Source organism: Eubalaena glacialis, chromosome 14, assembly GCF_028564815.1.
Source record: "Eubalaena glacialis isolate mEubGla1 chromosome 14, mEubGla1.1.hap2.+ XY, whole genome shotgun sequence".
NCBI classification, from domain to species: Eukaryota; Metazoa; Chordata; class Mammalia; order Artiodactyla; family Balaenidae; genus Eubalaena; species Eubalaena glacialis.
In genome coordinates, this window is record NC_083729.1 from 91,954,742 (window position 1) to 91,977,500 (window position 22,759).

Sequence of the window (22,759 nt, forward strand, 5' to 3'; positions counted from 1 at the left end):
GCTCGATTAATGTCGGTCTTAGATGCCAGCTCGTGGTGACAGCAGGTGCCCCGAAGCGTCACTTGCTGAGATCACATTTACTCGTGAAGACGGGGATGGAACGGACGCCCTCACCTAAGCTCCGAGCTCCTGGCTCAGTCACTGCTCTGTACAGTGCTTTCGGCCTCCGCAGCCCTTCTGATTCTAAAATTCTTAGTCTCCTCTTCCTTGATTTCAGCCGCACAGTAACCCCACGGAATAAGGTTTATTCCCATTTGATAGGTGAGCAAGTTTAACGTAACAATGCTAAGACGCCGTGAACCCCGTTTCTTGCATCCCTCCTGCTGACCTGCAGCCCGGGAGCATCTCTGCAAGCAGGTCTCAGCACGCTCGCCCAGCCTCACCCTCTGCCCCCGTCTCCTCTCTCACCCCGTGCCCGTGCCTGACCTCGGGAGGCCCGCCCCTCCGCCCCCTCGGCTGTGAGGCCCCGCCCCGCGCGGGCACCAGCCGCTCGGTGACGCCTGTGTGGCCATGAGTGATGCTGGCCCTGCAGGACCCTGTGCCCCTGGTGCCACCCCCGCGGGCACCCCCGGAAAAGCCCACGTCATGCAGCTCATTCAGGACCACACATGGAAGCCCTCATCTGCTGCTGTGCTGTCGGGTTTCCCGGTAATCCTCCTTCTCTTGTGGGGTCCTGAAAAAGGGAGTCTGAGTCAAGTTGATAATTCACGTCACCACCTCCTCCTGAACTCACTTCTGCAGAGTCCATGCCCTGTGGGCGCGGAGGTGGCAAATGCCACTGGCTTTGGGGGCTCGGGGCTCGTGGGGATGGACTGGAAAACGGCACAGAAAGGCCAAGGCTCCAGGTTAGGTTAGGTTGATTCGACCCGGTGCATTTCGGTGGAACCGAAATGCACGGCTGCTCTGAATGCTCGTCTGTAAAGCTGGGTTCCTAGCGGCTCTTTCCACCTCTGGTGTTCACGGCTCCAAACAGAGTTTTAGTTTTGGTTTTTAGTACCGAGCTAGTCTCGTCTCACTTAATTCTGTTGTGTGTCGAGTATGCCACGTGGTCCCCAAAGATACCACTTAGATGCTGGAGGTTCAAGGCTAAGACATATGGACGCACTGACTGACTTTCAAGAACTTGGAAATGTCCTAGAAATACCCTGGTTTTAAGGTTCTGTAGAGAGAGAGCATGAAGGGGAGAAACAAAAAAAAGGAAGAAAAAAAATCTTTGACGCATCCCAGAAAAAAGACCAATGCTAATCTTATGCACGCAGAATGTCATAAATTGCAGTAAAATGTCTGATAAACAAGGTAAGATAAGGCCCAAACACTTCCTTTCAGAATTTATATTTTTCCATTTCAGAAATATTCCTAATATGGGAAGTGCCTGTGGCTTTGCTCCGAATGTGCCCTCGTTGAGACCTCAGCTGAGCCGCAGGGGGAGTCAGCGGCCTGGAGGCACCCCCTTGCCCACCAGTTAACGAGGGCAGCTCCGGGCAGGGGGGTCCCTCACCCTCCTTTACACCCTGTCTATCCCTCCTGGGCTGGGGGAAGCTCAGATGCTGATTCCCAAACTAGCCAGTCCTAAAATCCACGGGATTTCACCTCATCGGTGGATCTGCCGTGCCATTCGTGCTCAGCACTTTGAAAAGGTGTTCTGCACTCTGAGACTGTCAGGCTACCATGTCCCCAGCTGCACATTCTTTCAAATCCTTGAAGAACGACGCTGTGCAGCCCTGTCCCAGGTGTGCCCTCAAGGGGACCTGTTTACTTTTTAAATTTATTTTTACTATTTATTTATTTTTAATTTTTGGCTGCATTGGGTCTTCGTTGCTACGCGCGGGCTTTTCTCTAGTTGCAGTGAGCAGGGGCTGCTCTTGGTTGCAATGCGCGGGCTTCTCATTGCGGTGGCTTCTCTTGTTGTGGAGCACGGGCTCTAGGCGCGCGGGCTTCAGCAGTTGTGGCGCACGGGCTTAGTTGCTCCGTCGCATGTGGGATCTTCCCGGACCAGGGCTCGAACCCATGTCCCCTGCATTGGCGGGCGGATTCTCAACCACTGCGCCACCAGGGAAGCCCCCAATGCTGGTTTTAGACCTGCAGAAGGTCCTTTGACTGTTACCACGTCTTCCTCTTCGCGGCCCCCTCCAGGCACGCGGGTGGGTGGGTTTGGAGGCCCGTCTGACTTTATGGCGCTGCTCGCAGAGACACGGAAAACCCAAAGTCTGAGCCAGGTACGCGGCCCAGAGTTTGCTAAAGGCACCAATTTGCTGATGCGAGGGACCAGCAGCCATCTCTGAGTACTGGCCCAGCTTATCTTTTCTTTGGTTTCTTGATTTTTTGAAGCCCGGGACTTAGGTAGACCTATCCCCCAAAAAACATCTGTAATCAGGCAAAAAAAAATATATTTTGCTGGTATCCACAGGTGTCCAGGAAAAATTTCCAGAAGAGCATAAGGTCAGAGGATCATACATTTTTATTTGTATTACCTGTTGTCAACTATTCCCCTGGCCATAAAAATGAATGATTTTTACCCCTGGAGATCACAGCATTTCCTCAGAGTTAACTAAACAGAAAGAAAGAACAGAAAGAGAGTCTGCATAGAAATGATGCTCAAACACAGGTAAGCTACCTATGGAAGCAGGTCGTCCTGAAGTCCTGCCTACCTCATTTGAAAGTCAGTCAATACCCACAACATCAGCCTAATCCCCAGTGGCTTGCAGTATTTTCAGTTATACACCCATGTCCTTCAGAGGGAGACCCAAGTGGGGCTTGTGGCGCCCCTGCTATTTTCAGACAAGAGAAGGGCCACCAGACCCGCCAGCCCGGCTGCTCTGCCCAGCGCCCTGCCTGCCAGGCTGGGGCTTCTCTTCCCCAAGTGCAGGCACATTTTTCCTGCCATCACTTCCTCCACAAAACCAACTGCGTAATTACTTCTGAAAGCCAAGAAAACCGTTCCAAATATTCAGAAGCCCCAAATGGCAAGGTCTAAGCGCAAGTTCACATCTTTTCCCTTCCCACATGCGCAGGATCACATGGCGTAACTCCAGAGAGTGAACCGTTATCCGGGTTGAAAAGTTCAGCGTGATTGACGCCTGACTTTGCAGCAGTCTTGCTGATTTTGGCCCCATTTCGGGAATTCTTGTTTATCTGCTCCTAAAGCATGTACTGAAGGATAACTAGTTTCAAGGGTCTGCCCACTAAATCATACTGAAGAAATGATCAGTGACTTCGCTTTTGTTTTTACTTTAGCCCCCAGGCAAGGATGATGAGCCCTAAATCTCCAAAACGTCTCCTTTAAACCAGAGTTGTTTGTCAGAATGATATCTGAACCTCTCACCTACTTATGTCTTTTCCAGGTAAAGCCTTTATAAAATAATAATTGTTTTCTCTGCTTCTTAGTTCTTCCTCAAAGCGGACATTTTTATTGATGTTTCTCTAGTGAAAACTGATAAAGAGACAGGGCGAAGCTTCGAGAGGCAGGGGGAGGGAGCAAGTTGCAGGGAAGCAGTCGGAAGAGAAGAGGGGGTTGGAGTTTTCCACACCATCAGCTGCTCCTTAGGGCACTGAGTGCGTGATAGCTACACACCACGAGAACCCATGACGCAGGCTCCCTGTTGTAGCTCCCTTTTATAAACGTGCAGACGGGCACAGAGGGGTCAAGCCACGGGCCCGCGATCACACAGCCAGTGAGACGCAGAGCCAGGATGGAACGGGGCAGCTTGGTGTCTGAGCTCTTGTGCTTGGCCTGGAGATGAACGCAGAGGGACTCGGACACACATCACAAAGAGCTGGAGATCGGAGGGCAGGCGGCTTTCAGACAAGCAGGACCGGCTACTTTTGCTCGTGGTCGTAGCCAAAGCTCTGGATGTTTTAAGGCTTCCACGGGACAGGTGCCGAGTCCCGTGTCCCTTCCGCTCCACGTGCCACTCCTCTGTGGAGCCACGACACGTGGCTGCAGCTTGGGCTCAAGTGGGGGCATCCCACACCCTTTGTCTCTGCTCAGGGCAAAGGCTTCTTCCCCATAAGACGGGAATTATCCCTCGACTGTCACTAAACACCTAGCGCCAGTAAGCTGGCTGCTTACTGACCGTCATGGGAAGGATGGATGCGACAGAAATAGGGCAGACACGCGCTGGACCACTCTGGATCGCCCCCAGCAGAGCCAGCCCTACCTGCTCAGCCGGCAGCCACACATCCTGACCCTCCCCACGAAGAAGACAAGCTCCCCGACGCCCCAGTGCAGGCAGAGCCTCTCAGCCCCTCCAGCCGGGGGTGGGCGCCGGCTCTCCACGTGCACACTCACTGCGCCAATACTGACCGCCTGCACCTGCCCCCCAAGTCAGCCCAGGAGGGAGAGCGCTGCCCTCGGGGGACCACGGGATTGGGCGGCAGGTGGCTGGTTGGATAAGGATGCAGACCACGGGGCCATCACAAGTGGACCTGGGATGCTCGGCGCACACGTCCTGGAAAAGCCCCGACCAGGGGCAGCGGGACTGGGACGGGCAGAGACCAAGCCCGTGGGGAGGCGGCTGGGAAAGGCCGGTGGAGGGTCCGAGCCCAGCAGAGGGGCCTGCAGAGTGTCCAGGCTCATGAGGACCAGGACGTGAGCACAACCGTGCTGAGAAGCGTGTGGTTCTCGGGGAGGCCAGTGCGGGTGTCCAGGGGGGCTGGGAGGCCCGAGGGAGGGCGGGGGGCACGGGGCTGGGGGACGCCCAGGGGCCGGGTACCTTGCAGTCGCAGCCGATCAGCTTCCCGCACTCCTCGCACGTGCTGGCGAAGAGGGCCTCGAAGCAGGCCACGCAGTAGGGCCGCTCCTCCCGCAGGACGTACTTCCTGCCGAAGAGGGAGTCCTCGCAGTGGTGGCAGTCGAAGCGCTCGGTCATCCTGGCACCAGATTTCTGCCACCTACCAGGGAGGAGAGAAAGGACAGGCTCGGTGAGCGTGCTCGATGGCCCGTGTCCAGGGAGGAGACAAAGGACAGGCTCGGTGAGCGTGCTCGATGGCCCGTGTCCAGGGAGGAGGCAAAGGACAGGCTCAGTGAGGGTCACCCTTCCCATCACCTTTCCCATCGGTGGCTACATCCTCTGCGTGAGCAATCGACACTCACCCTTGAAGCGGGTGTTAATTTTCAATGATACTTTTAAAAACTTAGCTGGGGGCAGTTCTGTGTCTGAGTGCATTCCACTTCTTTAAAAGTCCCAATTCTGGGTGACCGTGTCAGAAAACGTGATCTCAGTTTTGGACCCAAGAAAGAGCTGGCATCAGAGCCCTCATCCCCTGGAAGGAGTGCCTGCTTCAAACGTGGGACGCAATCTCACATCTTCCCATTCTCCCTGCCCCCAAAATAGCACAGCAGGGATAGAAAACAATATGCTCATTGCTATAAAAAGACTTTCCATGAGCTCTCCTTTATGATTCATGCATTTGAATGAGAAGAAACCACAGAAGCCAAGGGAGGGGTGTCAGAGCATCACCTCGACCCGGCTTCACTGGGAAGCACACCCGGCCCCTGCCCAAGAGGAGCCGCCCCAGGGGCCTCATTCCTCCCAGATGACAAGACTATCCTCTCCCAGCCCAGGTATCCAGGCAGCAGGAGAAAGGGAAAGGCTGGCTTCCAAGGACAGGGATTATCACGGTGGGAAACACAGTGACGGCAGTCAACGGCCACTCCAGGCGACACCTCGAGCTGCATTTTTCCAGGATGAGTGTGGTGTGTGTCTGAGCAGAAAGGACAGGGTAGGGGCAGAGGAAGGCGGGAGGTTTCCCCCTCCCCCCCTCCCCATGTGGTTCCTGCACAAACATGTCAGCACTACCCCAGAAAGAGCCGGTCTACCCTGGGAAGACTAGGGGCGGAGAAACGCCTCCGAGCCATTAGAAACACAGTCCAACTTCTTTAGAAATATCTTCTCAAGTGGCAATATTTGATTCGCTAAAAGTGAAAAAGCTTTATAAATTATTAAATATGGAGACAGGTCGACTGTGTAACTCTGAGTGATGTTTCACAAACTCTGATTAAACTTGATTCCATTTTCAGTCATTTCCACCCACTTCAGAGTGAAATTCCAAAATAATACCCCAGGATGCAAATGAAATATTGCTGCCTGGTTTATGAGATAATAGCGAATTTGATAGTGTTTATTTATTTTGTACTTTTGTGTATATAAGATCCTGACAACTGTAAGCAAAGAAATGGACAACTTTCAAGCATCCATACTTGGTTACTTCTGTGTTCATTAGGACAGTTTTTTCCCAAAAGTATGAAGCATGCAGCTGGACACATGTGGCGAGAGCCAGCCCTCTGAACTGCTTTTCCTGGGGTTAAAGAAAACAGTGTCTGGACGTTCTTGCAATAACATCACAAGATGAGGCTCCTGAGCGTTTGAATTTTTGTTCTGAAACACAACATGTAAATATCCTTTGTCCTAAGGCCACCGTCAGGTTGCAGCGGCTATGTTGGCAGAAGATGCAATGCTTTCCTGTAATTCCTGTTACTGGCCTTGAAAGTGGCCATCGTTTAGTTCATCGCAGTTAAGCGCCGTCCCTCCAACATATAGATTTTTCGAATAAAGGCTGCCATTTACCTGTGGAACCTTATTTGCCTATTCTGGTCACACAAATTTAAGAATAATGACTTGAGAATTTGAAATAAGAACAAGGAAAGGAGATAGGGCTATAGATCATAAAATTTTTTAATCTGGAAACAATTTGGGAGATTATCTATGACTACCTCATTTTATGGATGGAAAAACTGGAGGCCAGGAATATTAATGAAAACAGAAGATTCATATGAGCATTCCCAAACAGCCGTCTCACTTAGAAAAAAGAAACTCCCGATCTAAATGGAAAGGTGGTTGGTTCCATGTGGGTTTGGACAAGCGCAGGCCCTGCGGGGGAAAGGAGACGACAGACCATAGACTGCACCAACCCCACTGAACACCATTCCTGTGCTCTGGAGCCATCAAAGTGGGGAACTGTTTTTGTCCCAGGTAAGGCCCTGGTGATGCTCACAGACCTGGGATATGCTTTCTACCTCCTCCAACTCTGCAGGACTGGGACAGAAGTCATCTAACAGAGTAAACTGTGAGAACACACAGGGCTCCACGTCGGCTGAAGGGGACCGAGGTGACCCCGAGACAACGCCCCCATCACTGAAACCAACTCCCAGGAGGACTCGTGTGGCCGCGACCTGCCCGGAGGGTCCGACAGCCCCCGTTTCTGCAGAACTGTCTTGGACGCTGGTGGATCTCTCTCTCATCTTGTTCCTTATCTCCTCTGAGGAGTCACTCCAGTTTTATTGACTAGGACAGCACTTCTGCTTAAACCAACAAGTTGGGGTGGAAAGTGAGACCATCACTAACGAGGGGCAGAGCAGAGGGGCACAAATCTGACCGCATTTCCGGCCAAGTTACAAGAAGCACAAACCCTGAGCATCAGAGTCAGTAGCCCACGAGCTACTGAGGAGACTAAGAGCGTCCCTTCCACCACAAAGTGTTTAAAACCAATTCTTCTTTAATCAAATGCTACCAAATAGAAATTATACAAAATTGTGTATTTAAAGTTATACGATCCATCTTAAGCCTCTTTTTAATGGCAAAAACTTAGTTATAGCCTTGCATTAGACGCCGCCTATAACTCCATTTTTTAATCTTATAAAATGCCTGGTTGGGCTTCCCTGGTGGTGCAGTGGTTAAGAATCCGCCTGCCAACGCAGGGGACACGGGTTCAAGCCCTGGTCCGGGAAGATCCCACATGCCGCGGAGCAACTAAGCCCGTGTGCCACAGCTACTGAGCCTGCGCTCTAGAGCCCGCGAGCCACAACTACTGAACCCATGTGCCACAACTACCGAGCCTGTGCACTAGAGCCCGTGTGCCACTACTGAGCCCGTGCGCCACAACTACTGAGCCTGTGCTCTAGAGCCCGCGAGCCACAACTACGGAGCCCGAGCACCACAACTACGGAAGCCCGCGCCCCTAGAGCCCGTGCTCCACAAGAGAAGCCACCGCAATGAGAAGCCCGCGCACCGCAACGAAGAGCAGCCCCCGCTCACCGCAACTAGAGAAAGCCCGCGTGCAGCAACGAAGACCCAACGCCGCCGAAAATAAATAAATAAATTAATTAATTAAAAAAAAAAAAACAGAACATCTTGGGGTTTTTTTAACCTAATTGTGCACAATCTTCTTACCCTCTCTCAACTGCCGTATCCCTCCTCGCGGGTTACCTGTCACTCCTGCCCATCGCCTGGTGCACAGGTGCTGAGAGCACGAAGCAGCAGCAAGCGAGGAGACATCTGGACCGCAGGTGTGACTGCTGACTTGTTATTCATGAACCAAACCCAAATCCCAGCGTCGGGGAGTTCTCACCCCTCCCCCACGATTAAGTCATCCTCTGATGTCATCCCCCTCGGCTCTGAACAAGCACCCAGATCTTAGAGGGCAAGTTTACAGCTGTGGCCACAGGCCCAGCCACCGACCACAGTGCTGGGAGAGCAAAGTCCCGGGGTGAGGGGTGGGTGCTGACAGGCCTGGGGTGGCGGGACAGGAAGAGCTTTGATCTCCGATTAAAACCCATTCTCCACCTGCGCTGAGTCAGAGGCAAGGACACAGGTTCAGAGCGCAGTGGGCATCAACGCGCAGGGCTCCCCCATGGAACATAATGACTCTCTGCAAGGTCCACAGGCTTATACGTGTGGGCTATTTTTATCTTCTCTTGAAGATATCAAGTTCTTCAGGTTGAAGAACGATCAGTGTCTGGAGTTGCGGGCTGGGTGGGGGGGAGGGAAGAGAGAAGAGAAACAAGAAGAAAAGGGAGGAGGAGAGGAAGTGGAGAGGTGGGGAAAGGAGAGAAAGCAAGGAGGAGGGAGATGGGAGCAGGGCGTTTAGAGCCCAGGAAGCACGTGCATTTTTTTTTTTTTAACCAGAAACACTTCTTGGGAATCAAGAGAGGGGCAGAGTTTCAGATGTTTCCTGAACAGGAGGCCCTTTGGGCCGCACGAGTGTCCGTGGAGCACCCTCTTCAATGCTCCCTTTTCTCAACTACGTACTTTAATCTGACCCCAAAGATGCCATTTGCCTCCTGCCCCTCGAAACCCACACGTCTTTCTCTATCCACGCTGCTCCAGGAGACTGCCCTAACATCCTCGATTCCTCCAGAGAAATCTGCGAACACTCCCAAAGCCTACCCACAAGCAGGAAGCAGCCTCAGTAAGTCAGTGCCGAAGAAGCCACGCCCAGCTTTAAATGCCACCCGGGGTCCCAGGTGGGAAACGCCATGGCTTACCAACATCCAGAGCTTTTCAGAGAGAATTAAGAAAATTGGTCTGTTGCATGTGGGCTCGCTCTTTTGAAGAATGTATTGGAAAATGCAGTGTTTTCATGACACCACAGGATGCTGACTGCCCGTGCACCTCCCGGCCCCCAACCATAAGCCCCGCAAAGGTGGGCCCTAGGATCACTGGGGCCACGCCAGGTGACAAACACGGGTCAGGCGCTTCATAAACACCTGGGGAATGAATGAACGGACACACGGATGGGAGGCAGGGGAACACAAATATCCCAGAGCACAAACATGTAGGCAACATCCAGAGTGGAAACGAGGAATGTTTTATGTGAACAACCCACTGTGCATAGCAAACCCCAGATGTAATGGGGCTTGGCGTCCGATGCTGGTACAATTTCTAATGCAACAGATCCTGAGCTGCATTCTTTCTCCTCCGCCTCTGGCCTCTTCCCCCTTCCAGATACACTGCTGCTTCCACAGCGGGTGGAACTGTTCTTACTGTGTTTGGATCCAAACCCATGTGAACACACAGCTGCACAGCCCCGGATGAGGCCTAGTCAGGCCAAGAAGCACAAGCCTCACCAAGAGATGCTCCCAACATCTCTGCGCGGAACTGCCAGCTCCCCTGACCCAGGCTGCAGGTACCAGTGGGGCCCCGGGTGTCCTACCCGGACGCAGCGGCCTATAAATCAGAGATCCTCTGTCCAAAGGCAGGGGCTCTCACACCAGAAGGGAAGCCAGAGAACACTCTGCGCCAGTTTGTTTTCCTATGGACAGAAGGATCAACACACGTACCAGCTCTGCTACCCCGACACTCTTTCCATTAGTCCAGCGGAACTGTTTCTCTTAAATAAAAATTCTGGTGAAAGGCAGAGGGACACCAGCTTGAGGGATGTTGCTATTTTTAAAAACATATTATAATGTATTTAAAATTCATTTGAAATCCATTTTGGGATTCTTCTAAGAATGACTATGCCTACTGCTGTATATTTATGGCTTCAATTACTGAGCCTTTTCTGACTATATAGGCAGGGATCAGGGAGGTATTATACCTTGATATATAAACTGGTAACTTTCAAAAACGTTTAACAAGCTTGATGTGTCTATGCTCATGTTAAGAAATGTTTTGTGTGAGAGACAAGGCTTGAGTAAGGTGAACTGCTGTCTTTGGAATTATCTTTTGGATACTGAAAATGGGAAATTACAAATGTCAGATTTCTGACCTTAAGACCATAAACTAAGAATAGTGACACTTGTTTTGATGTCCTGCGGACTTTTAAATCCAGTCAACAAGGATATATTAAGTAACCTCTCTTTTCTAGGTACCGTCTTAGGCCCTGGGAGACTGAGATAAAACACACAGTCTCCGAAAGAGTTTAGTTCTAGCTCCAAAGAGTTTAAATCACCTTTAAGATACTATCTGGATATTTAATCTCGAAACGTGTCAGTTCTGTCTACGCAGGACAAGCATCATTATGCGGGCTAGGACGGCGATCGGCCTCAGGTCCGTAACTAGCACGTGTGTGTGTGTGTGTGTGTGTGTGTGGTGTGTGGTGTGTGTGTTGTGTGTGTGGTATGGTGTGTGGTGTGTGTGGTGTGTGTGTGTGGGGTGTGTGGGGGTGTGTGTGTGTGGTGTGGTGTGTGTGTGGTGTGGGGTGTGTGTGTGGTGTGTGTGTGGGGTGTGTGTGTGTGGTGTGGTGTGTGTGTGGTGTGGTGTGTGTGTGTGGTGTGTGTGTGGTGTGTGTGTGGTGTGTATGGTGTGTGTGTGGTGTGGTGTGTGTGTGGTGTGGTGTGTGTGTGTGGTGTGTGTGTGGTGTGGTGTGTGTGTATGGTGTGTGTGGTGTGTGTGGTGTGTATGGTGTGTGTGTGGTGTGTGTGTGTGGTGTGTTGTCTGTGTATGGTGTGTGTGCGGTGTGTATGTGTGTGTGGTGTGTGTGTGTGGTGTATTGTCTGTGTATGGTGTGTGTGCAGTGTGTATGTGTGTGGTGTGTGTGGGTGTGTGGTTTGTGTGGGTGTGTGGTGTGTATGGTGTGTGTGGTGTATTGTCTGTGTATGGTGTGTGTGCGGTGTGTATGTGTGTGTGGTGTGTTGTGTGTGTGGTGTTTTGTGTGTGTGGTGTGTGTGTGTGGTGTGTCATCTGTGTATGGTGTGTGTGCGATGTGTATGTGTGTGGGGTGTGTGTGTGGTGTGTGTGGTGTGTTGTCTGTGTATGGTGTGTGTGGTGTGTGTGGTGTGTGTGTGTGGTGTGGTGTGTGTGTATGGTGTGTGTGTGGTGTGGGTGTGGTGTTGTGTGTGGTGTGTGTGTGGTGGTGTGTGTGTATGGTGTGTGTGTGGGGTGTGTGGGGTGTTGTGTGTGTATGGTGTGTGTGTGGTGTGTGGTGTGTGTGTGTGGTGTGTGTGTGGTGTGTGTGGTGTGGGTGTGGTGTGTGGTGTGTGTGTGTAGGTGTGGGTGTGTGTGGTGTGGGTGTGTGCGTGTGTGTGGCGGGGGGGGGCGTGTACCCCACCCTCTCTCCCTCTGCTTCCTGGGAACGTGTGGTCCAGTTATCCATGTCTGTTTGCACAAGAACAAAAGGAAAAACCCTCACTGCCCTTCATGCGTCTCCTCCAGCCTCCAAAAGGCAGCTCCGGTTTGCTCTCACCCGCCTGGCCTTCCATCTGCAATGACCCCAACTTCCAGGAAAGGCTGGCCCCTCACTGTCCTCGAAACCCTGCCCCCCGTGGTGCTTCTCTAGCACCACCATCAGGGCCCTGGCACGACAGGCGTGCACACCTCCTGCTGCTCCCTTCGCTTGCTGCCTAAGTTGGCTAATTCTTATTTGTTCCAAAAGTTGTACCACCAAACATAGACAGACCTATTTTCTTGAAACCTAAATGTTTACAGGCTTCAAGGATGCTCTTTTACACTGGTTTTATTTACCCATAAAAACAAGGCAGAAGGACTTCCCTGGTGGCGCAGTGGTTAAGAATCTGCCTGCCAGTGCAGGGGTCACAGATTCGATCCCTGGTCCAGGAAGATCCCACATGTCGCAGAGCAACTAAGCCCGTGTGCCACAACTACTGAGCCTGCGCGCCACAACTACTGAAGCCCACACGTGCTCCGCAACAAGAGAAGCCACCGCAATGAGAAGCCCGCGCACCGCAACGAAGAGTAGCCCCCGCTCTCAGCAACTAGATAAAGCCCACATGCAGCAACCAAGACCCAATGCAGCCATAAATAAATAAATAAATTTATTTTATTAAAAACAAAAACAAAAACGGGCAGCCACTTCTCCTGTGGGCACAGACACTTAGAAACACCTAAAGGAGATCTGTAAGTCACAGACTAAATCAGGGCTGGCAACGTGTGGTTGACAAAGGCCAAGGATGAGTAGGGTGACATGTGATGTCCAAACTCAGTGTGTGAGAATCACCCATGAAAATTGGACTAAAGATGGACAGACCAGAGGCTTCCCTGAACCTCTCATCAGAGACCCAAGAGGGTGGGCAAGCACATTTTACAGCGAAAGGAAAGTGAAGACTATATATATAAAATATGAAGAGGTTTATTATTGATATTAGGAATTGGCTTATATCATTATGGAGGCTGGAAGTCCCAAGCAGCTGACGAGCTGGAGACCCAGCAGAGCTACTGGGTGGTTCTAGTCTGAGTCTGAAGGCCTGAGAAGCAGGGCGCCAGAGGTTTAAGTTCTAGCTCAAAAGCCGTCAGGATCAATTCCCAAGATGAGCTGATGCTTCAGTCTGAGACCAGAGCCTGGAAAGGACGGAGTCCCAGCTGCACAGTAGGGCAGGGGGAGTCCCCTCCTGCTCAGCCTTTTATTCTATTCAGGTCTCCAGCTGATTGGATGAGGCCATCCACTTGGGAAGAGCACTCAGGCTACAGATTAAAATGTTAACCACACCGAGAAACAACCTCACAGACACACCCAGAAATAACATTTGTGTCTCGGCGCCTGGTGGCCCAGTCAGGTCGACACAAAATTAACCATCACAAGAGCTAACACCGAAATCCACCAGTCAGGACAAGAGAGGCCGTTCCCTTAACTCACCCCAAAGTCACGATGCCAGCCTGGACTCCGGAAGACTGGGCTCTCAGTCACTAGAGAAGGGCTTGTGCGTTCAGTTCAAGTTGGTCATCTTCAGGAAGTGACCACTCAGTAAATAAGTCCACGGGACCAATGTGGCTCTGATAAAACTGTCCTGAGAAAACCACCCAGGAAGTATCCAATGTATCCAATGAACTGGGTATCTCCTGGCGCTGAGTCAGAGCAGCTTAGGTAAGTTACCTGCCTACTCCAGCCCCCTGCTGATAACGAGGCAGCCTGAGCTCCAGAGGCTGGGGAACCGGCCCTCAGTGCTGGCCAGGAAGAGAACCCACACCTCTTGAACCCAGTCTGATTTTTTTCAATATCCTGCTGGGTGGGCCCTTTTGTCTACAATTTAGAGTCATTTCAGTACTGGAAGTGGTTTAACAAAAACCTTGGGTGAAAGTATGCAGACTAAGGCCTCACTGAAATGTTCGGGTGCATCCGCCATCGCTTAGTGGTTAGAACTCAGGCTCTCAAGTAAAGAGCTGCCTGGGGTCACCTCTCAGGGTCACCATTTCTAGGCTGGAAAGCCTTGAGAAAAGTTACCTTGATCTCTCTGTGCTTCAGTGTATCTGTAAAAACGAGGGTAATATCCAATTTGTATACACTGCTTCTGACGTGCGGGCTTTATAGCAACCCTGCAAGCAAGCCACCATCTCATCTGTGTTTTCCAGCTGTTGAAACTGAGGCACCATGAGATTAGGTGACTTGGCCAAGACTGCACCGCTCGGGGCTGATGGACGGGAACGTAAGCTCAGGCAGCCTAGCTCCAGCCCAAGCACACGGGCTACCTGCCACACCTGCCTCGTGGCACGTTTGTACCTGAGCCTACCCCACTGTGCCTGGCACTGCCTGGCCTGTGGTAAGCCAACACAGCCCTCTGAACATGCAGCTGTGCAGAAGCACTGAGGCACGCCAGGATAACAAACACTGAAGAAACCCCATTCTATATATTAACTGATAAGCCTTAAAAATTCAGGATGAAAAACACTGTGAAAAAATTCATATACATGCACAATAAAATGTTCTTCACTGTTTGCTTTTATAGGAGTTTAACAGGCAGCCTAGGAATTCCTGTACTTCTCAGACTTGCCCCAAATGTTTTTTAGTCGAAATCACATTCAGGATACCAAAGCCTCTCCCTCTAACGTATTATTACAAAACACACATAAGCGGGGGTTAGCGCCAAAAGGGTGGGAAGTATTTGGCATTGGTTCTGAACAGAGTTCTCCCGGCTGTGAGCCCCAGCTGTGATTTATTGTGATTTAAGTGCCCCAGTGCAGCTCATTTAACCTGGTTAGACTGGTGGGAACGGAAACCCAAATGGGTATCCGAAAGTAAAGAGAACTCTCTTCATTTGTCAATAAAACATTTAACACTCTCTTCCTGCAATTTTAGGTATGCTAAGGTATCACACGAGTACAGTTTAAGATTACTACTGTGTTCGTCTAAAACAAGCCTTTTTTTTTTTTTTTTTTAACCCTGGTGGTTCAGTAGTTCAGTTTCCCCACGGGTCGATGCCTGAGGCCACAGGCAAGCTCCACTCCTTCCTACCGCAGGGAAAAGCCTGGGCGCCCAGCCCTCTGGGACCACTCGCTTGGTGACCCTCCTCTCCAGGAGGACGGCTGCCTTCCTCCCTCCGGGATGGGGCGGGGTCCCTCCCACCCAAGGTGCCCCCGGGGTGTCCCCATGGCCCAGCTCCCCTGTCCCCATGTCCCCCCACTGCCCAGCACCCCCTCCCCAGATGTCCCCACCCCAGATGTCCCCACCGCCCCCGGTTCCCCTGCCCCGGGGTCCCCCTCCGCCCAGGCTCCCCTGTCCCCCAGGTCTTCCTCCGCCCCCGGCCCCCCCGTCCCCCGTCCCCCACTGCCGGCCCCCTGGCCCTGGCCCGGCTGGAGCGCACTCACCGCGCGGCGTCTCGCGGACGGCGGATGGCAGCGGAGGTCCGGGCGGCTGGGCCCGGGGAGAGGCGCGCCCCGCCCGGAGAACCCCGCGTGTCATTTGACCAAATAAGGAGACGCTCGCTGGGCGGCGCGGGCGGCGCTGCCGGGCGGGCGAGCGCCCCTGGGCTCCGGGGCGGTGCTGGGGACCCCGGCCCTTTGTTTGCCGCGGGCGTTTCCTCCGTCCTGCGGCGTCGCGGGCGCGGGCGCCGGCTCCGGGGCTCCCGCCGGGTCCCGAGCGCGCGGCTGCCCGGCCGGGGAGGTGCGGGGGCGCGCGGCGGAGGGGCGGCCACTTACCGGGTCCGGAGGAGCGGGAGGCGCGCCGAGGACGGGGGTTGCGGAGAGGGGCGTCTCTCCGCGGCCCCCGCGGCCCCTCTGCCACCAAGTGAGCCGGCCGATGGCAGGAAGAATGGGGAAGGCCGGGTCTTTGTCCCGCTGGGGAGGGAAGGGGAAGGACCAGTCGCCCACACTCGAGGCCGAGGGCTCCTCGGACGCTCTGTGGCCCCCTCCGGGCCGGGAAGACCTAGCAGAGGAGGAGAAAGCGCCTCCCACACCAGAGCCCCGGCCCCCGAGCCCGGCCGGGGGGGTCAGAGGCGGAGAGCTCACGGCGGCCTGGATGGAAACGTCCTCCGCGGGCAGCCGGGGCGCAAGGTGGGCTGAAGGACCGTGGGCAGGCGTGTCGCGTTTAGCATCAGTGGGCCTCAGAGAGGAAGGGAAGCTCTCTGATTGCTTTCCCTTCTTTGATGCTCTGTGTCCCGTGATGTTTTAGCGGCCCCCCATGGGCCTCCATCACGGAATCACAGAACCTGAGCGCCATCCTATTAGCTACCACCTACTGAGATCTAGCTCTACCGGGCATCTCATTGGATTCTCACCCCTTAAAAGTTAGGGATTAATAATACCCCCGTTTTATGGTGAAGAAATTTCAGCTCAGAGAGGTTTGCTCAAGGCCTGCTGAGCAATAATTATGGCAGCTGCCATCTGACCTGGAGTCTGTCAAGGCCAAGCCCTGTTATCTCACAGGAGAGGAGGTGCCCCTGGTCCCGTCAGTCACTCCAGGGCCCCTAGGGGCTGAGACTCGCCCCAGACCTGAGCCCCCAGAACTCTGCCTCGCCTACTTTCTGCCTGAACCTTGCAGCTTCTCACCAAGAACGGAAGTGTGGGCTCCGGACCTGATTTCCCACTGACAGTCAAAGCAGGCCCTATCTTGAAATCCAGGGCAAACTGTGTAGAAAAGCCTTTCCCTCTGACAGTTACCTAGGTATGTTGTCTATTTAGTTGCAAATTACAAAATGATCTCCTAGTTCTCAAATGATGAGCCTAAAGTTTCAGTTTGTAAAAACAAGTTGAAAAAATAATGAAACATTCATTTCTGCATTTATCTTCTTTTTGCTCTCTTTTGGCTTACTTGATTTTATTTTACTTTTTCTTTTAGCTTTCTGAGTTGAATGTTTAATTCATTTTTTTTAATTGATAGTTATTTGGTTCTATAAATTTTCTTCTAATAACCACTTTAGTTATGCCACACAGACTCTGATATGTTGTGTTTTCTTATTATTTTAAGAAATTCTACAGTTTAATTTTGTATATTTCCTTTGACCTAAAGGATAGCGGAACATATTAAATGACCCTATGGGGATGTAATCAGCAAAATGGAGACTCTGGAAGCAAATTCATTCAGTTTCTACAGTAATATCACTCAGGAAAAAAAAAAAGAAGAAGACAGAAAGAAAGGAGAGAGATGGAGGAGGAAACCAATAGATTAAAAAAAGACTTAACCAACTGCAGTGAATGGATGGACCTTACTTAGATTCTGAATCAAAGAACAAACTATTGGAAAAATAAGTTTTCTTGAGACAATCTTGGGAAGTGTAACACTAACAAATGGTGACATTAATAAATTAATATTAATTTATGTAGGCATGATAATGAAATTATACACACACACACACATTTTTAAAGCCCTTACTTTTCAGAAATAACACCAAAATGTTTACCAATGAAAAAACATTATGTCTGGGGTTGTTTCACAATAATTTGGGCTGAAGGGTATATATATATATATGAAATAGTATCAGCCATAGATTAATGGTAACCGTTGAAAGGTGGTAGAAGTTCATGATACTGGTCTCTTTCTTTACTGAATGCTTGAAATATTCAGTAATGAAAAAAATTTTAATTACAAATGCACATATCATTTGCCCTTAACCCAGCATTTCCCCTTAAAGGAAATTAACTTACAGGTAGACTTGCTCATGCGTAAATTCATATACATACATGAGTAGTTATCGTAGAATTGTTTGTAATAGCAAAATATTGGACCATGTTATATGTTCATCAACTGGGCCTAATTAAATATCACACAGTACATTTTAGAATTATTTCTATATGCAGATGTTAAAAAGAACGAGGTAAGTATATTTATTAATTTGGCAATAGTAACCAACCATTTGTGTTAATAAGGAAAGGAAGGGGGAAGACAATATATACATATAATAGCGGTTGCCTCTGGGGAGTTCTGGGTGGCTGGGGGTCAGGAGTACAAGGAAGACTGATTTTTACTGTAAATCCTTTGTTTTTTTTGAAATTTTGAGCTATACGTATGTATTGTCCCTTCAAAAATAAAAGTATTTTAAAAGTTAAAGCAACACATGCTCCTTCTTTAAGAAAAATAGGAAACAAATTTGTTAAACTGAGTTTTTAGAAAGTCAAAAGTGGTTTGCTAGAAAGCAAATAGAGGAAGGCGGAATGCCTTCTGAGCTTAATGACATACGTACTTTTCTGAACAATTTTAACCAAAGGACAAACTACTAAAAAAATAGTTCACTAGACGTTCTGGGAAAATACATTGTGTAAAGTTCTATCTTGTGCATCATTGTACAGTTGTCTCTTTGTATACGAGGTGTATTGGTTCCAGGACCCCTGAGGATACCAAAATCCAAGGATATTCAAGTCCCTTACATAAAATGGAGTAGTATTTGCATATTACCTCCCGTATACTTTAAATCATCTCTAGATTACTTATAATACATAAACTATGTAAACAGTTGTAAATGCTATGTAACTAACTGCCAGTCTGGCAAGTTCGAGTTTCGCTTTTGGGAACTTTCTGGAAATTTTTTTTTGTTTTGTTTTAATATTTTCCATCTGAGGTTGGTTGAATTTTCAGATGCAGAACCCACTGATATAGAAGGCCAACTGTATTCTCAGGACCTAACTATAGGGCATGGCACATAGTATGCGCTTATTAAATACAGAATTTGAATGAATGGTTGGGTCACAGAAGAATTGTTTAATACGTGATGTCTCTCATTTTGTAATTGATTATTTCATAGTATAGCAGATGGAATACTATAGAAAATATAACTATCTGCAGCAATAGAGCTGATCTCTGGAATCAGGTCCAGATTTGAATCCTTGTCCTACCTGTGACTAGCTCTGTGGCCCTGGGCAACCACAAAACCTCCCTAACCCTCAGTTTGCTCATATGTAAAATGGGCCAATGACATATCGTTTGCCAAATTGTTGGGAAGATCCTTTGACACGCTGCATATACACCGCTTACCACTAGTACACACTTGGTACCTAGTAGGCCCTCAGTAAGTATTAGCTTTTATTCTGTGGGTAAAGGAGAGATGAATCTGAATAAGAAGGAAATGTGAAGGTGGTTACACAGTACAAACTTTTTTTTCAGTTATAAGATAAGTCCTGGGGATCTAATGTACAGCGTGGTGACTAGTTCACAATACTGTATGGTATACTTGACTGTTGTAACAGAGCAGATCTTAAAAGTTCTGTTTACAAGAAAAAATTTGAGGTGATAGATGTTAACTAAACTTACTGTGCTCGTCATTTCACAATATATACAAATCTCAAGTCACGCTGCACATCAGAAAGTAATATAATGTTGTAAGTCAATTATATCTCAACAAAGAAAAAGCAGGAAACACAATTCTCTTCAGGAAGGATTACAGTTTAGATCCTATTCTAAAGATAAAAGATGGTCTTTTTGAGGGAAAAATTCTCTGCTACAGATACAAGTCTAGTTCATAGAAGGAAAAAGATTAAGAAATTATATTTCCTGGGAGAGGGATCCAGTGGCAATATTGATGGGTTATCCAAGTTCCTCTAGTTTATTTCAATTCTCCTGAAATTCCTGCACCAGCCAACACCGCCCTAGTGGCTCCTTCCCATCTTGTTGGGGGTTTCAGGGAGAGGTTCAGGGAGAACAGGAAAGAAAGGGAAGGCTCTGTGGGGTAGGCCAGTGTTTCTCCAAGTGACCTGGAACCAGAAGCGTTAGCATCACCCGAAACATGGCAGGAGAAAACGTTCTCAGGCCGGCTCTGTGTTTGCACAAAGCGCTCCAGGTAATGCGGATGACTGATCATGCTTTGAGGTGAAATACCCGCCAGGGACTCCCTCTCTGGACTCAATAATTTACCAGAAGCTTCTATGGGGGCAGGAACGGGGATAGACTAATCACAGAGCAGGCCCAGGGACTCAGATCCAACTGCAAGTATCACTTAGGCTGTCGGACACTTGTTGTGAGGGAGGCACAAGGTAGAAACCTTACAGAGCAAGAAGTTCCAGATGCCTCTCAGTGATACAAACGCTGAAACTGAACTCTTTCTTCCCGGCCCTGAGAGGAGGGCCAGCTGCCCGGAAGGTGGGCCTGCTGCAGACCCCCGTGGCGGGTACCCACGGGTACCCGGGCCCTCACCACCGCCAGGAGGAGAGGGTTGGTTACCCTACCCTGCCATCTCAGCGGAGATCTTCAGAACACTTTTCTCCCATTGCAGAGAGGATTTCTCACAGGCAGTTCGTTCTGCCCACTCCAACCCTGGGCAAGAAGCCGGTGGATGATTTGACCCTGATTCAGAGGTAATCATCCGTAGTTGCCTCGTGATTGGAGAGGGAGGGAATGTCTCAGATCACAAGGCCGGCGGGGCTCCCGGGAGGGGAGGGGAGGGGGCTCAGGACACCTGCGCTCCCTTTTCCTGAAAGCGCAGGAGATCCTGTGTGGGAGCCAGCCCGCAGGCAGGGTGCTTACGGAGCACACAGAAAGAACTTGGTCTGGTTACAATGGCTCGATCGCTCTCTCGTGAAGGACCCAAGTGTTCCTGTGCCTGGTGGACGTTCAGGAAAAGCTCGGCCCTCACAAAAGACAAACCCTGCCCCTGCCCCTCACGCTCTGGTTTGGAGGGAAGATGCTTGGTTCCTCCTCAAGATGCAGAGTTTCCACATCCCATTTCTTCGTGCTCCTTTCCATAAACTTTGACTGACTGGGTGCAAACGGTCAGTGTGTAAAACCTCCAAACACATCTGACTTGGAGTCAAATCCACAAGCAGCTCTGGGATCCCGGACTGTCCCATCGTTGGTTCCTGCATATTTGAGCATCTGACACAAGTTTCCAGGGTGCCTTTGCTAAGTCAGTAGGAACGGTTCTGTCCGGTGGCTTAACGTCCAATGAAAGGCAGCCGTTCCCACCGCAGCTCCTTTGGGTCTGTTTCAGATCAGGAAACGCTGGGCTGTTTCAGATGAAACTATTTCTACTGTGGGCCCAGAAAAACTCTGCCTCTTGCTTTTTCTTTGGGATCGTTTGGTCTCTGATTCCAGTCCTTTTCTGTAGCAATCAATTCACTTCTCTGCTTGCCAGCAGTTTTTTGTGTTTTTTCTCCGTCAGTTAGTCCAAAATCCATTTAAAGGACACATAAATGTCCCAGGTCTGTGCAAACCTGGCAAAATCCTGTTTTAAAGGAACCATGTTTGGGTCCTCTGACAGTCCTTCCTGGCATCCTTGATAAAGGAGATTTCCATGCCTCACTTATTTTTCAGAATGTTGATTTTAAACCACACTGAAATCGCAGTTACTCTTTGTGAAGTAACTTTATGAGTCAACCCTGTAACTTAAAAATCCCAACATCTCTCTTCCTGGTCACCAAAGTCCTTTTGTACTATTTCCCCCTAAATCAGGGTCATTAACAGAAAACCTGGTGGTCTAGCCAGGAAGAGCCTGGGCGCCGGGACCTCTGACGGAGCAGCGTGGCCACAGGTAACAGACACCCTCAACCTCACCTGACCTGTGAGACAAAGGATGTACCACCTCACTTCTTACCTTAAAGGGTTAATTATTTAGTTTTTATTCAACTCACTGTTATGGCTAATCAATAAAGATTTCTGGAATGTCTCCTGTGGGTGGTTCTTCACCATGGTGTGGATTTGCGTGTGATGAAGAACTGTATTTTAAATTGATTTACGTTCCTCTAAAAAACAGGTTAAGGACTATCTTCCACCTATTTCAGAAAGTGCTTTGACACCGGACCCGAAAGTCATGGCAGAGCTTTCTGGAACAGTCAAGCTTCTTTCTACATCATTGCAACAGTGGACTGTTCAAAAACCAGGAAAAGATTTTCTAAATCGTCTGAGCTTCAGCCCCTCCTGGCAGTACTTTGTCTCTCAAAATGTCTTTTAAAATTCTGGGCCATCCTCACTGCACAAATATTTTTTGGAAACTTCTGCACAGTTAGATGCTAAGCAATTACTCTATAACTGCACCAGATTATTCACACGCCTCCTGCAGGGATGGACCAGGGGCAGGTTAACCGCCAGATGTCCAAAACGGTCATCTAGCTGCCCTGGCATTCAGGTGCTTGCCCCTTCCCCCCTCCCCCTCCCCCCTCCCTCCTCCCTTTCCCCCTCCCCGTCCCCCCTCCCTCCTCCCTTTCCCCCTCCCCGTCCCCCTCCCTCCCTCCCTTCCTTTCCTTCTTCCTTCCCTCTTTTCTTTCTTTCCCCTTCTTTTCAGCGGTTTGCAATTCTCTTTTTACATGGCAGGTGGCCTCACCATAACCGGGCTACCCAACCTTGTTAACCTTCTGTGGACTCAGCTCTCTCTCCCACCTTTTTTTGTGGCGTGTCTATTTCCCTACATCGATATTGGTCCCCTGAGTCCCCAGGACTTGCTAAAATCAGTTGAAGGAAACGCTTGAGAGGTAAGAACGTGTATGGAAAGTTATCGGGTCAGGAGCGTGGGGAATGAGAACCTTGGCGAGCCGGTCTCGAGGCCCCGCCCACAGGTCCCCCTGCAGCCTGGGAGGAAGATGGCCTTTCATCCTGTGACCTGCTGCAACTACTCTCCTCACTCTGCTCTGCCCGGCAAACTCCAGTGTACCCTGTATAACCCAGATAAAGCACCTGGCCTAGGGAGGCTGTGTGGGGTGCCATCAGTAGCCTCATTTTCATCATTCCACACTGCCTCATCTTTCGTTCGTTTATGACAACAGAGGAGAGAGTGTGAGCTTCTGATGGGCCAGGATTGGGACATTTCTTCTATATTTCAGTATTTGCTGAATTCACATCAGGTTTCCTGAAAATGCCCAAAATAATAAAGGGCCGCCATACACAGGCTCACGTGGGCCTCTTTGCAGCAAACAAATCAGGCCCGTGGTCCCTTTGGGCAGCTCAGTTATCAGGG

At 50.2% G+C, this 22,759-nt stretch overlaps 1 protein-coding gene across 6 annotated transcripts in view; it reads right to left on the minus strand.

The window, feature by feature from the left end:
- The window catches only part of FHL2 (four and a half LIM domains 2), a 56,583-nt gene that overhangs the window by 9,749 nt on the left and 24,075 nt on the right, over nucleotides 1–22,759 (minus strand). Inside the window, exons 2-3 of one of the 6 annotated variants that reach the window (XM_061168671.1) lie at nucleotides 15,585–15,722; nucleotides 4,713–4,890 (exon numbers count right to left, since the gene is read on the minus strand). In XM_061168671.1, the coding sequence (XP_061024654.1) occupies nucleotides 4,713–4,868 (156 nt within the window). In that variant the 5' untranslated portion in view covers nucleotides 4,869–4,890; nucleotides 15,585–15,722. Of the gene's footprint in view, nucleotides 1–4,712; nucleotides 4,891–8,168; nucleotides 8,277–15,254; nucleotides 15,468–15,584; nucleotides 15,827–22,759 lie in introns of those variants that run through there. The other 5 variants (XM_061168670.1, XM_061168673.1, XM_061168669.1 and 2 more) reach the window with 5 other exon arrangements.